Source organism: Mytilus edulis, chromosome 10 (assembly GCF_963676685.1).
Source record: "Mytilus edulis chromosome 10, xbMytEdul2.2, whole genome shotgun sequence".
NCBI classification, from domain to species: Eukaryota; Metazoa; Mollusca; class Bivalvia; order Mytilida; family Mytilidae; genus Mytilus; species Mytilus edulis.
In genome coordinates this window covers 76,716,695-76,729,757 of record NC_092353.1, presented here as the reverse complement: position 1 = coordinate 76,729,757, position 13,063 = coordinate 76,716,695, and the positions used below count along the sequence as shown (strand labels likewise).

Sequence of the window (13,063 nt, the reverse complement as noted above, 5' to 3'; positions counted from 1 at the left end):
GAGCAAATGTGCTCCCTGTTATAAATTCATATATCTTTTTTATTATTCAAAAGAAACATTCAACAAGGGTTCTACAGTGATTAAAAGACCTAAAGCTTTCATTTGTTACCAAAATTACTAAAATTGTTCACTATTGACAAAGTTACAGCTATCTGACATACGAACTATTTTACAAGATATTATAATTTTTTATATTACTTTCTTTCCAACCAGGACCAAATAAGAGGTTTATTTATGGTTTTGGTATTTACAAACATATATATATATATATATATATATATATATATATATATATATAAAAGCAGGAAATATTTTAGAACAAACCCGTATTGTACATTTCTTTCCATCCTGCAGGATGTCACAGTTTAAGAGTTTTCCTTCCCTTGAATTATTTTTAAAATATTTCACTTAACTTTTCAGACAAAAGTTATATTTGTAAATGTACATCATTGTATGACATTAAATTGCATTGAAATTTATAAAATCTCATTTCCTTTCAGCTAAACCTATCAATTGTTAACTGTAGTTGGTCGTGCTCACACAGTGTATAGATTAGTTAATGTAAAGTAAGAAGAGGCTGAGATTGATAGGACTGTGAGATTGATAGGTATGTTAATTCACAAAATTATAGCAATTAAAGCAATGTCAAATTGTCCAGTTTTATGTATTTTCAAGGAAATAGGGATACTTTACAAACAAAATATATTTAAGGTGGTATGGGTGTCTTCCTCCATCTTGGATTGTAAAAAAACGGGAAACAAAGGTCCAGATTTTCTATCAAGTTAGCAAAATTTGATGCAGGAATGCAGATATTTAATGTGAATTTTCAATTAAAAGAACCAATTTACAAGAATATAACTTATAAATATTAATATTTTTGCAAATATTGATTATTTTTGGCTGTTTATAAAAAAAAAAATGGCATTTTAAGGGGAGGTAACTCTAGTACAGTGCATTTTCTGAAGGATTCTACATGGAATATTCCTATTTTGTATTTTACCCGGAAAAAACGTCAGTGACCCTATCTTTTCTTTTGATATTCTCAAAGCATTGTCTGAAAGCTATCTTTTGCTTAAGTATTTAACAATTCTATCATTTTGTTTAGTTTCTAATCACAAAATGGTGTTTTTCCAGTATAAACCATACAAAATGTGTCATTTTGTCACGTCCTGTAGCTTGAGAAAATGCGCGATGACCTGTCATATTTATTATATTTTTCAACATAAATCAATAGATACTACGTTTTGGCAAAGTATGAACAAATTCTATCATTTTTATTTTAGACTCCCATACCACCTTAATGCCACTAATTTATCTGATAAAAGTTTTGGTTAAAAATTATTCTAAATCTACATTAATAAATACCCTTTCATATTTTCAAAGGGGTCAAAGTAAAAAAATGCTTGAAAATCTTAGCATCCAAGGAAATTTCATATTATAATACATACAATGCCTTTTTATTGCTGTAACCATATGTTGATGATCAGATGGCTTCAAAATTGTAATATGCATACAAGTAATAGGAATATCAAAGCAAACAGTTGAATTTTATGGTAGTTGGTACCTGAGTTCATCCTCAGTTTTTGGTACAGATCATGTCATTAAGCATTCAGATAGCTTTTGTTTACTGTTATTTGTATGTTTATCTCTTCTATTTTGGCTGTAATAAGTTCACAGTCACGTCCGGTCAGAATGGGGAAGTTAAATCTGATGTCTCGTGTAAAGAGAGAGCCACACTCTTTGCACGTTAAGAACCCTTGCAACAACTCTTTGAGGGCCCGTAGTTGGCCTGTTGCAAGGCAAACCCTCATTTTCCAGTGGCAGTCCAAATTTCCCTGACCATCATCCCAAATGGCCTATATTATGACAAGACCTACATATTGTATTTATTGTGAACTTGTTCTCGTCCTGAATATGCATGAAATATTTGCCACTGGACGTTAAGCAATCAACAATCAATCAATCTATTTTGGCCATGGTGTTTGTTACACAAACAGTATTTTATTGCCCCTTTGTATTACCCTTGACTTTTTTTATACAATGTAAAAATAAGTCAGCTAACCTCAGAAGATTATGTCCAATGTTTGATAGTTCCTCAGCTAAAGCTACCAATATTCCATCTGCCATTTCATTATTCTTTTTACACAGAAATTTCAGCACCTTCAAATACTTAAAATATAAAAAGAAAGTTTTTATCTTAATTTCTGGGTGTCTGATCTGTATTATGATACAGATTGTGTATGATTGCCGATTGTAATATTTTTACTGTGTATCGATTTGCATGGCCTCCCTGTGATGTGTGCATTGCAAAAAATCAAATCACAAAAATACTGAACTCAGAGGCAAATTCAAAACGGAAAGTCCTTAATCAAATGGCAAAATCAAAAGCTCAAACATATCAAAATAATGTATATCATATTTCTGACTTGGTACAGGCATTTTCTTCTGTACAAAATAGTGGATTAAACCTGGTTTTAAAGCTAGCTAAACCTCTCACTTGTCATCTTGTATGACAATTGCATCAAATTCCATTAAATTGACAATGATGTGTGAACAAAACAAACACAATAGGTAAAAGTGTCACAAATACAAGAGACAATTTCTGTATCATTTGGTCTCTTTTGGAGAGGTATCTCATTGGCAATCATACCACATCTTCTTATTTTTTATATGTACAGATTTTATAATTTCATTTACCATAGATTCTTTGAGATGTTCTTTCCTGACCATCTGAATCAATTGTTCAAATAATTTAGGAAAATGTGTCAGTAAATTGTCACAGGTTTCACAGTAGCCTCCCTGAAATATATAAAATAGAAAGGGTTTGTATATATATATATACATAAGAGTATGTTAAAGTAAGGGCCCATTTTGACATCAAATTTCAGGTTCATCACAAGATTTTGTACACTTTTTAAACACTTAAGTGTCTACTTTAGTCGATTCAATTAAGTTGTGTGAATATTAAACTTAATGAAAGATATTTGAGTCTGAGATTGTTTTGACCCATACCTGTCAACCTGTGACGATGAAAATGCAGGTCATGACCTGCATTGAAGAATCAAATCTCAGGTCATAACGTGTACGAACTTTTTTCGAGCTGAATTTCAGTATTTATGGTACATTTTCTTATAATGTATATCAAAGATACCAAAACATCAATGCATGTTCACTTGTTAAGTCATTTTAAATCTAATAAAATATTATTTCATTTAACTTTTAAAGATTTTTATAAATTGTGTAACTCAGTCTTATGTGCTTTACTTTTTGAGAAACAATACTACAATCATCAAACACTAGAATTTAATGTAATTCTTAAATATTTGTGACTTTTGACTATGTAGCCTTTAACCACAATATTTTTCATTTGACAAGGAAATTAGACTATGATAAAATATAGTAATACAGTTAAAGGAAGTATAAATGTAAAAAAAATAATTTTCAACTTTTTTTAAAAAATTGTATAAAGGTATAAAAAAATAATGAAAAGTTATTTTTCAATATGTATTTGAATTTTATATTTTTATGATTTAATCTTTTTCACCCATAAAACGTAAATATAAGGAATAATTTTGAATGGTGACAAATAAGGGGAAGTAACTCTAGTTCAGTTTGTAAACCAAATTATGGTGCAATTTATTTACGACCTAAAGCTAAGGTAATTGGTGTTAATTAACAGTGTGTTTGACACCAAAGCTGTCAAGTGAAGCCATGCACTTAATGGGTCACTTAATTTGACAGTTTACATAGCTAGATGAACTTCCTGTTCATGGAAGAATTACGAATTTGCCGGTATTTCAAAGGAATATTACTTATGAAATCAATCTAAAGGCTAAGAAATACGGGTGAAATCGGGTCATTTTCGGAATTTCCGGGTTATTTCAATGACCCGGCGGGTGTTCTGGGTGATCCCTCAGAATTGTGAAAATCTCGGGTCACACCCGCAGAATACGGGTCAGTTGACAGGTATGTTTGACCTTAAAAAAAAACATGCTTACGGGAACATATAAAAGTAATTTCATTGTTTCAGTAAATTTGTTAAATCTGTATGAAATATGTAACAATTGACAAAATTTCTGTAACAAGGAAATAAATGCTTATAAAATTATATGGATATAATAGACACAACAGGGAGATGTTCTTGAAAAATATACTAACATGAAACTGAAAGGGATACCATATTTTCCAAAATTCAAAATAAAACAATAATGATTATTTCCTGCTAACATGACTCATAACGAAACCTTGTTTTAAATTTTCCGTTGATAAGATTAGAAATTATTAAGCTGAAACTATATAAAAGAGGGATGAAAGATACCAAAGGTTTCAACTTCATGAGGTAAAGTTGTCCTTAGATGGATTTGGCTAGTGTTTTAGGTTCTTCTTGGTCATGAAGCAGATCTGTTGGGGTGGAAAATGTCCTACCAGATACGCTTCTCTTAATGAAAGACACTTAAATCTGAGATTGTCTAGCTGCAGAACTGTAGCTCTTAGGTCCTTATGTTATTTTTTTAACTCTTTCCGCAACATAAAAAAGGGACCATAAGAGTTACGGTTCCGCAGCTAGAGATTATTTTGACCTAAAAAGCATGTTTAAAATAGATAGATAGTTTATTCTCATAAAACCATGCAAGTACAAAGGTTAAAGAGAAGTTAAAAAATAATACATGACGTAAATCCACCCACAAAAATAAAAAATGCATTAAAAATGCATAAAATTCTAAATTTCGGATGAGAGAAAATATGTATAAACTTATATATAGTCAAATGTAAAAGTTAAAATTGTATAAAGAAATTCTTTCTATAAGTATAAGTATGGTAAACAAATTATGGCTGTTAAGAAGGAGTGAGCTTACTATAAATACATCTTATAAAATTGCAGAGGTTTCTCAGGGAACATATAAAAGTAATTTTATTGTTTCAGTAAATTTGTCAAATTTGTATGAATTTGAAACAATTGACAAAATTTCTGCAACAAGGAAATAAATGCCTATGAATGTATATGGATACAAATTAGACAGGAAGAATGTTCTTAAAAATATACTAACATGAAACTGAAAGGGATACCGTATTTTCCAAAATTCAAAATAAAACAATTGTGATTATTTCCTGCTAACATGACTCATAATGAAACATTTTTTTTTAATTTTTCCGTTGATAAGATTTGATTCATGTGGTAAAGTTGTCCTTAGACGGATTTTGCTAGTATTTTAGGTTCTTTTTGGTCATAAAGCAGATCAACTGTTTTTGAACTTACACATCCTTGACTTTTAAATAATCAGCATTGAGCATTCCTGATGAAATATAATCCAGTATAATGGCTTCAGACACATAAAATTTATTAAGTGTTGTTTCTTTTTTTTTGTCTCGCTGTGTAAATACAATATAAACTTTCCACCAGATGAAAACTATGAATGCAACATTTAAAAATGTCCATGGGGGTTTAATGGTCAAGGTGGCTCTCAGTCCTAAAAAACTTTAAAGGGACCATCAAATCTATTTCAATATTGTTTATTTGCTTCTTTTAGTGACAGTTGGCAGGTATATATGCTTATGACATAGAAAATATATGTACACTGAGAAAATTAAATCACATCCAATGTATGCTGGAAGTTTAAGAACCCTTTAACATATATATTAAGCGCAGTATACATTGATACTTTTGCATATAATTGTTCTTTATTTTTCTTTTATGGATACCAAAGTAAAAAGATGTCATTTCTTTCAAAATTCATGTTGTTCAATGATTTACTTCATTTTTTCCCTTTATCTAGCTAAAAAAGAACACATTTCATTATTTTTTTAAACAGTCAAGAAACAATTGTGTTCAATTTTTGTCAGTGTAATATATTTGACAATAATGAGAACTTCACATCCATCTGGTGGAAATGTACCTTGTATATAAAAAAGGCCTCAAACTTGACATATATCTGATTGAAATGTATCGTATAAAAAAAGGCTGTTGTGTTCAAATTTTACTGTCATTTAAGACACTGGAACATGTATTATTATTACAAAAGTGTATCACCGCTCTACTCTAATGTATTTTTATTTTCTTATAGAAACATACATATGTACATTCCATAAAGTGTGACAATGGCAACAGATAAAAGTGAATCATTACATCTTTACAAATTCTTGTGTCAGAAGATTGGATCTGAACAGGTTGTGAGACTAAGGCGGCTAACTTCCACAATTGGTGACATAGGAGCGGCAAAATTAAAACGAATCTATAGTGGAAGCAAAGGTGAAGGACTTAAAACAAAAGGCAGTGACTTGGATTTAATGTATATTTTACCTACTATAAAAATTTATGAATCGGTTAGAGATATTGTTACACCAATTAATATATCTTATACTGTTGTTATGGATACAGAGGATGTATCTCCATGTTTCACAAAGCTACGTCTTATCTTCAATGATCCAAATATATACTGTAAAACAATACAAAAAATAGTGCAGATTGATAGTTTTGGTAAATATTTTCTTTCCAGTAAATTAATTAAAATGCTACTTCTTCGAGCACCTTTCAAAATACATGGGCCATGTTTATCTGACCATGATGATGTTTTTGACATTGCATTAGTTCTTCAATGTAATCAATGGATATCTCCGGCACAACCTTGGATAACTAGATCGCGTAGGACATGGCCTTCACCAGATATCATTTCCAAAATAACATCCTGTGGTGTTTTATTTGTTCCAGTTGGGTATAAAGGGTCAGTGAATGAGGAGGAAGAGTGGCGAATATCATTTTCAATTGCAGAAAAATTTCTCATATTTTCGTTCAACCATACCCAACTATTATGCTATGCTTTGTTGAAGATTGTACTCAAAGAAATAGTTGAAAAGCAGGAAGATTTGAAAGGTTTACTGTGCTCATATTTCTTAAAAACACTGATGTTTTGGATTATAGAGGAATCACATACCTACACCTGGAGGCCTGACAACATCATCTCCTGTTTCAAGGCATGTTTACAAAGACTTATTTATTGTATACAATATTCAACTTTATTACATTATTTTATTCCAGACAATAATTTATTCTATTTACGATTCAATTCTTTGAGCAAACATAAATTGATCAGCATCCTGGATACTTTATACCAGCAACAGCAAGGATTTCATTGGTTAGCATTATCAGAGACTTTGTCTGATTATCCCAGACTAACTAATCATTCATCAATAAATGAACATATTATAGAATTCATAGGAACATATACAAGTCTTGTTCTTAGAAAAGAATATAAAGTTCTACTATGTCATATGCTACATTATTCCAGAACTAATTTATCTTTAGGTTTATTTACTTCATTATTTGCAAGAGCATCTACGGATATTCCAGAGACACAACAAAAAAAAAAAAAATTAAATAACAAAGTCCAATACTATAAGTACAAATATGACCTCAGTCATCTGTTGATAGGTGTACAATCAGATGCAGTATCTGGATGGATGAAATTAGCATCATATTTTTATGTTCAGAAAAACTATATAACAGCTTTATTTCTAACAGATTTTTCTTTGTGGAAGTGCACAGATGAAAAAATAGATATGACATTAGTACAAATGTTTCATGAAGCAAAAATTATATATTGGAATCCGAATCAGGAATATGTGATGAAACTAACAAAGCATTGGAAACTTTACACAGTACTTAAAATGCTGGTTCTTCAGGGCATTACATTTACTATCGAGTCACCATTTATTCCACCAGAACTACAAATGGAAGTAGCAAAATTTCCTGAATTTTCTTGTGAATTTCCACCAAAACAATTTGCACATTTCCTTCGTTTCCTGTGTTACTTTCATTTACATGATCTTACATCTTGTACATATGCTTTACATCAACTAGAACAAACAAGTTTAGAATGCCATACAAATGGTGCTAGAATATTTACCATGACATTTCTTGGCATAGCTTATCAGATGATAGGTGAGACCAGCTTAGCAAGACAACAGTTCTACTTAGCTGACCAAATTACACAGAAATGTTTACTATTTCATGTGTAATTAATAATCCTGCTTAAAAAAATTACTAAATCCAACACATTTTTTTAAATCACAGAAACAAGTTGTTTGAGAAATAAAAATGTTAACATTTTAGAAAGTGTTTATAGCATTTTCTTATATTTTTACAACAAATTTGATTTTTTATTGGTTAAGGGGGCTCACGGGAATAAACCGCTTTTTCTTTAAGTATAGGATTTCGTTATATTTTTCATTGAAAGAAGCATACATTTTTGTAAAGGTACTTTTTTCTGTTGAACTAATAGGGGGAATAAATGTAATATCGAAATAAAAAAAGAATTAAATTACAGAAATCGCTCAAATTTTTCAATAATTTAGTTTGAGTACAGCTTATTTGAAAAAAATAATAAAAACTATAGGTCACTGATGAATTAAAAAAGATATTTCAATTTTAATGCCAAAAAGTGGCATTTTTGCACCAAAGGGAGATAATTTGGAGCTTTTTCAATGATATCTTCATTTTAAAATTCATCTGCAGCTTTTTGAATGATTTTTGTACCATATGATAAAGTAGCAACTAATAAAGTAATAAATAAAATTTGTAATGAAAAAAGAATTAAAAATCTGAAATTTTTGTACCCTTGAGCCTCCTTAAATGACATGGGCTCCTTTTAAATAAAACAACAACTATATATACATTGTACATGCAAAAATTATCTAATGTAGTTTTCATAAGACCTAGAAAATTGTATATTACACTTATATTCATTAATAAATTTGTTTATTTCTTGTCATTATCTTAGTGTCTCTCTAGCAATAAAAGAGATAACAGGAAATATAATGAGATTGCTCTCCATGAATGTCTCCCATGCTGTATCAATGAGGAAGTAAAGTATGTGTATCACATCAAAGTGACAGTATCATGTAATGATAAACTACACAGAACAGAATGTACCAATCCTTCCAAGTTTGAGAGCTTACTGTCAAATGGTCTCTCAGGAGTTGTGTTCACAATGTGACTATACTATTACTCCAAAAAATATTCAGTCCCTAACTCCTGTAGAAGTAGTCAGTTCAAAATGAAGGTACAATATTTCAACTACCGGTACACATGATAGCAAATAATCCTACTGAGTACAAGAGCTTACTATCATATAGTCTCAGAGGAAGTGCGTTCACAAGTAAAATAATTGTCAAAGTCCTGTGACTCTCATAAAATATTTAAATCAAAATGACCATGTAATATGATCAACTATACATATGATGGCAAATAATAGTACCAAGTATGAGAGTCTTCTGACAAATGATAGAAGAGTTGCCTTTATTAGGTGTTATTGTTACAGTACTCCACAAAAAGTCAAAGTCCAACAACATCCATAACCAGATGCTCCGCAGGGCGCAGCTTTATACGACCGCAGAGGTTGAACCCTGAACAGTTGGGGCAAGTATGGACACAACATTTAAGCTGGATTCAGCTCTAAATTTGGATTGTGATTAAATAGTTGACACAGCATAGGTTTCTGACACAGAATGAATGTGGTCTAATGAACTTAAAAATTTTTTTTTGCCTTTGAGCAATTCACTATATGCTGTTGAATATTAATCCTCTCAAAAAAATGTTAGAAGAAATTTTCTTTTTATTTATGAAATCTGAAATGAGAAAAATTTAACCCCCACCCCATTTTTTTTTTCACATCCCCCTTTCCCTTTTTCCAAAACTGATCTCAATTCAAATTCCTAATGGAGTTTGCAACAATAACTACTCATTTAAATACATCATAAAATATTAAAATGTAAATTAAAGTGCTTGTTATCACTGAATGGTAAAGATTGTTTTAATTTATCAGTTGGTAGTAAAAGTGAATATACATTGTATACTGTATAAAACAATGATTTAAGTTGATTTAACTACTATTCTGGACAAAGAAAGATAACTCCAATTGAAAATGTCTTGCTATTGCACAATATTGTGCAATTAGATATTTCTTGCTATTGCGCAATACTGTGCAATTGAAAATATTTGCTATTGCACAATACTGTGCAATTGAAGATTTCTTGCTATTGCGCAATACTGTGCAATTAAAAATTGCTTGCTATTGCACAATACTGTGCAATTGAAAATTTCTTGCTATTGCTGAATACTGTGCAATTGAAAATTTCTTGCTATTGCACAATACTTAACATAATAATTTTGGATCCTTATTTTGGACCAACTGAAAACTGGGCCCATAATCAAAAATCCAAGTATATGTTTAGATTCAGCATATCAAAAAAGCCCAAGAATTCAATTTTTGTTAAAATCAAACTTAGTTTAATTTTGGACCCTTTGGACTTTAATGTAGACCAATTTGAAAACGGGACCAAAAATTAAGAATCTACATACATGACATACACAGTTAGATTTGGCATGTCAAAGAACCCCAATTATTCAATTTTTGATGAAATCAAACAAAGTTTAATTTGGACCCCGATTTGGACCAACTTGAAAACTGGGCCAATAATCAAAAATTTATGTACATTTTTAGATTCAGCATATCAAAGAACCCCAAGGATTCAATTTTTGTTAAAATCAAACTAAGTTTAATTTTGGACCCTTTGGACCTTAATGTAGACCAATTTGAAAACAGGACCAAAAATAAAGAATCTACATACAAAGTTAGATTCGGCATATCAAAGAACCCCAATTATTCAATTTTTGATGAAATCAAACAAAGTTCAATTTTGGACCCTTTGGGCCCCTTATTCCTAAACTGTTGGGACCAAACCTCCCAAAATCAAACTCAACCTTCCTTTTATGGTCATAAACCTTGTGTTTAAATTTCATAGATTTCTATTTACTTATACAAAAGTTTTGGTGTGAAAACCAAGAATAATGCTTATTTGGGCCCCTTTTTGGCCCCTCATTCCTAAACTGTTGGGACCAAAACTCAAAAAATCAATCCCGACCTTCCTTTTGTGTTCATAAACCTTGTGTTTAAATTTCATTGATTTCTATTTACTTATACTAAAGTTATTGTACGAAAACCAAGAATAATGCTTATTTGGGCCCTTCTTTGGCCCCTCATTCCTAAACTGTTGGAACCAAAACTCCCAAAATCATTCCCAACCTTCCTTTTGTGGTCATAAACCTTGTGTCAAAATTTCATAGATTTCAATTTACTTAAACTAAAGTTATAGTGCAACCAGGTGCTCCGCAGGGCGCAGCTTTATACGACCGCAGAGGTCGAACCCTGAACAGTTGGGGCAAGTATGGACAAAACATTCAAGCGTGATACAGCTCTGAATTTGGATTGTGATCAAATTTTTGACATTACATGGTTTTTTTTACACGAAACAAATGTCAAGATTTTACAAATCAATTAAAGATTTCTTCTTCAAACTTTTTAAATCTAAAATTAAATAGTTGACACAGCATAGGTTTCTGACACAGAATGAATGTGGTCTAATGAACTTAAAAGTTTTTTTTTGCCTTTGAGCAATTCACTATGCTGTTGAATATTAATCCTCTCAAAAAAATGTTTGAAGAAATTTTCTTTTTATTTATGAAATCTGAAATGAGAAAAATTTAAACCCCCCCCCCCCCCCCCTCTTTTTTTCACATCCCCGTTTCCCTTTTTCCAAAACTGATATCAATTCAAATTTCTAATGGAGTTTGCAACAATAACTACTCTTTTAAATACATCATAAAATATTAAAATGTAAAATAAAGTGCTTGTTATCACTGAATGGTAAAGATTGGTTGGTAGCAAAAGTGAATATACATTGTTTATTGTATAAAACAATAAAAAAAAACTTCATCAGCAACATTTTATATTGGCAAATTTCCAATGAAGTTATTTACATAAAGTTATTGACAAATAAAAATAGAAAATGACATCATAGTCATGTCTGGCAAATGTCCAACATACATTATCTAAAAACATTTTAGATAAGATAAGGAAAAAAAGCTTCATCAGCAACATTTTATATTGGCAAATTTCCAATGAAGTTATTTACATAAAGTTATTGGCAAATAAAAATAGAAAATGACATCATAGTCATGTCTGGCAAATTTCCAACATATATTATCAACTACTATTCTATACAAAGAAAGATAACTCCAATTGAAAATTAATTGCTATTGCACAATATTGTGCAATTAGATATTTCTTGCTATTGTGCAATACTGTGCAATTGAAAATTTCTTGCTATTGCACAATACTTGATATGGAATCCTGATTTGGACCAACTTGAAAACTGGGCCCATAATAAAAAATCAAAGTACATATTTAGATAAAGCATATCAAATAAGCCCAAGAATTTAATTTTTGTTAAAATCAAACTTAGTTTAATTTTGGACCCTTTGGATCTTAATGTAGACCAATTTGAAAACTGGACCAAAAATTAAGAATCTACATACACAGTTAGATTTGGCATATCAAAGAACCCATTTATTCAATTTTTGATGAAATCAAACAAAGTTTAATTTTGGACCCCCATTTGGACCAACTTGAAAACTAGGCCAATAATTAAATATCTAAGTACATTTTTAAATTCAGCATATCAAAGAACCCCAAGGATTCAATTTTTGTTAAAATCAAACTAAGTTTAATTTTGGACCCTTTGGACCTTAATGTAGACCAATTTGAAAACGGGACCAAAAATTAAGAATCTACATACATAGTTAGATTCGGCATATCAAAGAACCCCAATTATTCAATTTTTGATGAAATCACACAAAGTTCAATTTTGGACCCTTTGGGCCCCTTATTCCTAAACTAGTACTGTTAGGACCAAAACTCCCAAAATCGAACCCAACCTTCCTTTTATGGTAATAAACCTTGTGTTTAAATTTCATAGATTTCTATTTACTTATACTAAAGTTATGGTGCAAAAACCAAAAATAATGCTTATTTGGGCCCCTTTTTGGCCCCTAATTCATAAACTATTGTGACCTCAACTCCAAAAATCAATCCCAACCTTCCTTTAGTGGTCATAAACCTTGTGTTAAAATTTCATTGATTTCTATTTACTTATACTAAAGTTATTGTGCGAAAACCAAGAATAATGCTTATTTGGGCCCTTAATTCTTAAACTGTTGGAACCAAAACTC

The 13,063-nt window shown here is 30.6% G+C and overlaps 1 protein-coding gene across 2 annotated transcripts in view; it reads right to left on the bottom strand.

Moving 5' to 3' along the window:
• LOC139491931 (E3 ubiquitin-protein ligase HACE1-like) overlaps nt 1-13,063 on the bottom strand; it is a 428,049-nt gene that overhangs the window by 381,139 nt on the left and 33,847 nt on the right. The window contains exons 10-11 of one of the 2 annotated variants that reach the window (XM_071279876.1): nt 2,698-2,799; nt 2,063-2,169 (exon numbers count right to left, since the gene is read on the bottom strand). The exons of the other annotated variant lie outside the window; for it this stretch is intronic. Of the exons in view, the coding sequence (XP_071135977.1) occupies nt 2,063-2,169; nt 2,698-2,799 (209 nt within the window). The remainder of the gene's footprint in view (nt 1-2,062; nt 2,170-2,697; nt 2,800-13,063) is intronic. 2 annotated transcript variants of the gene reach the window in all.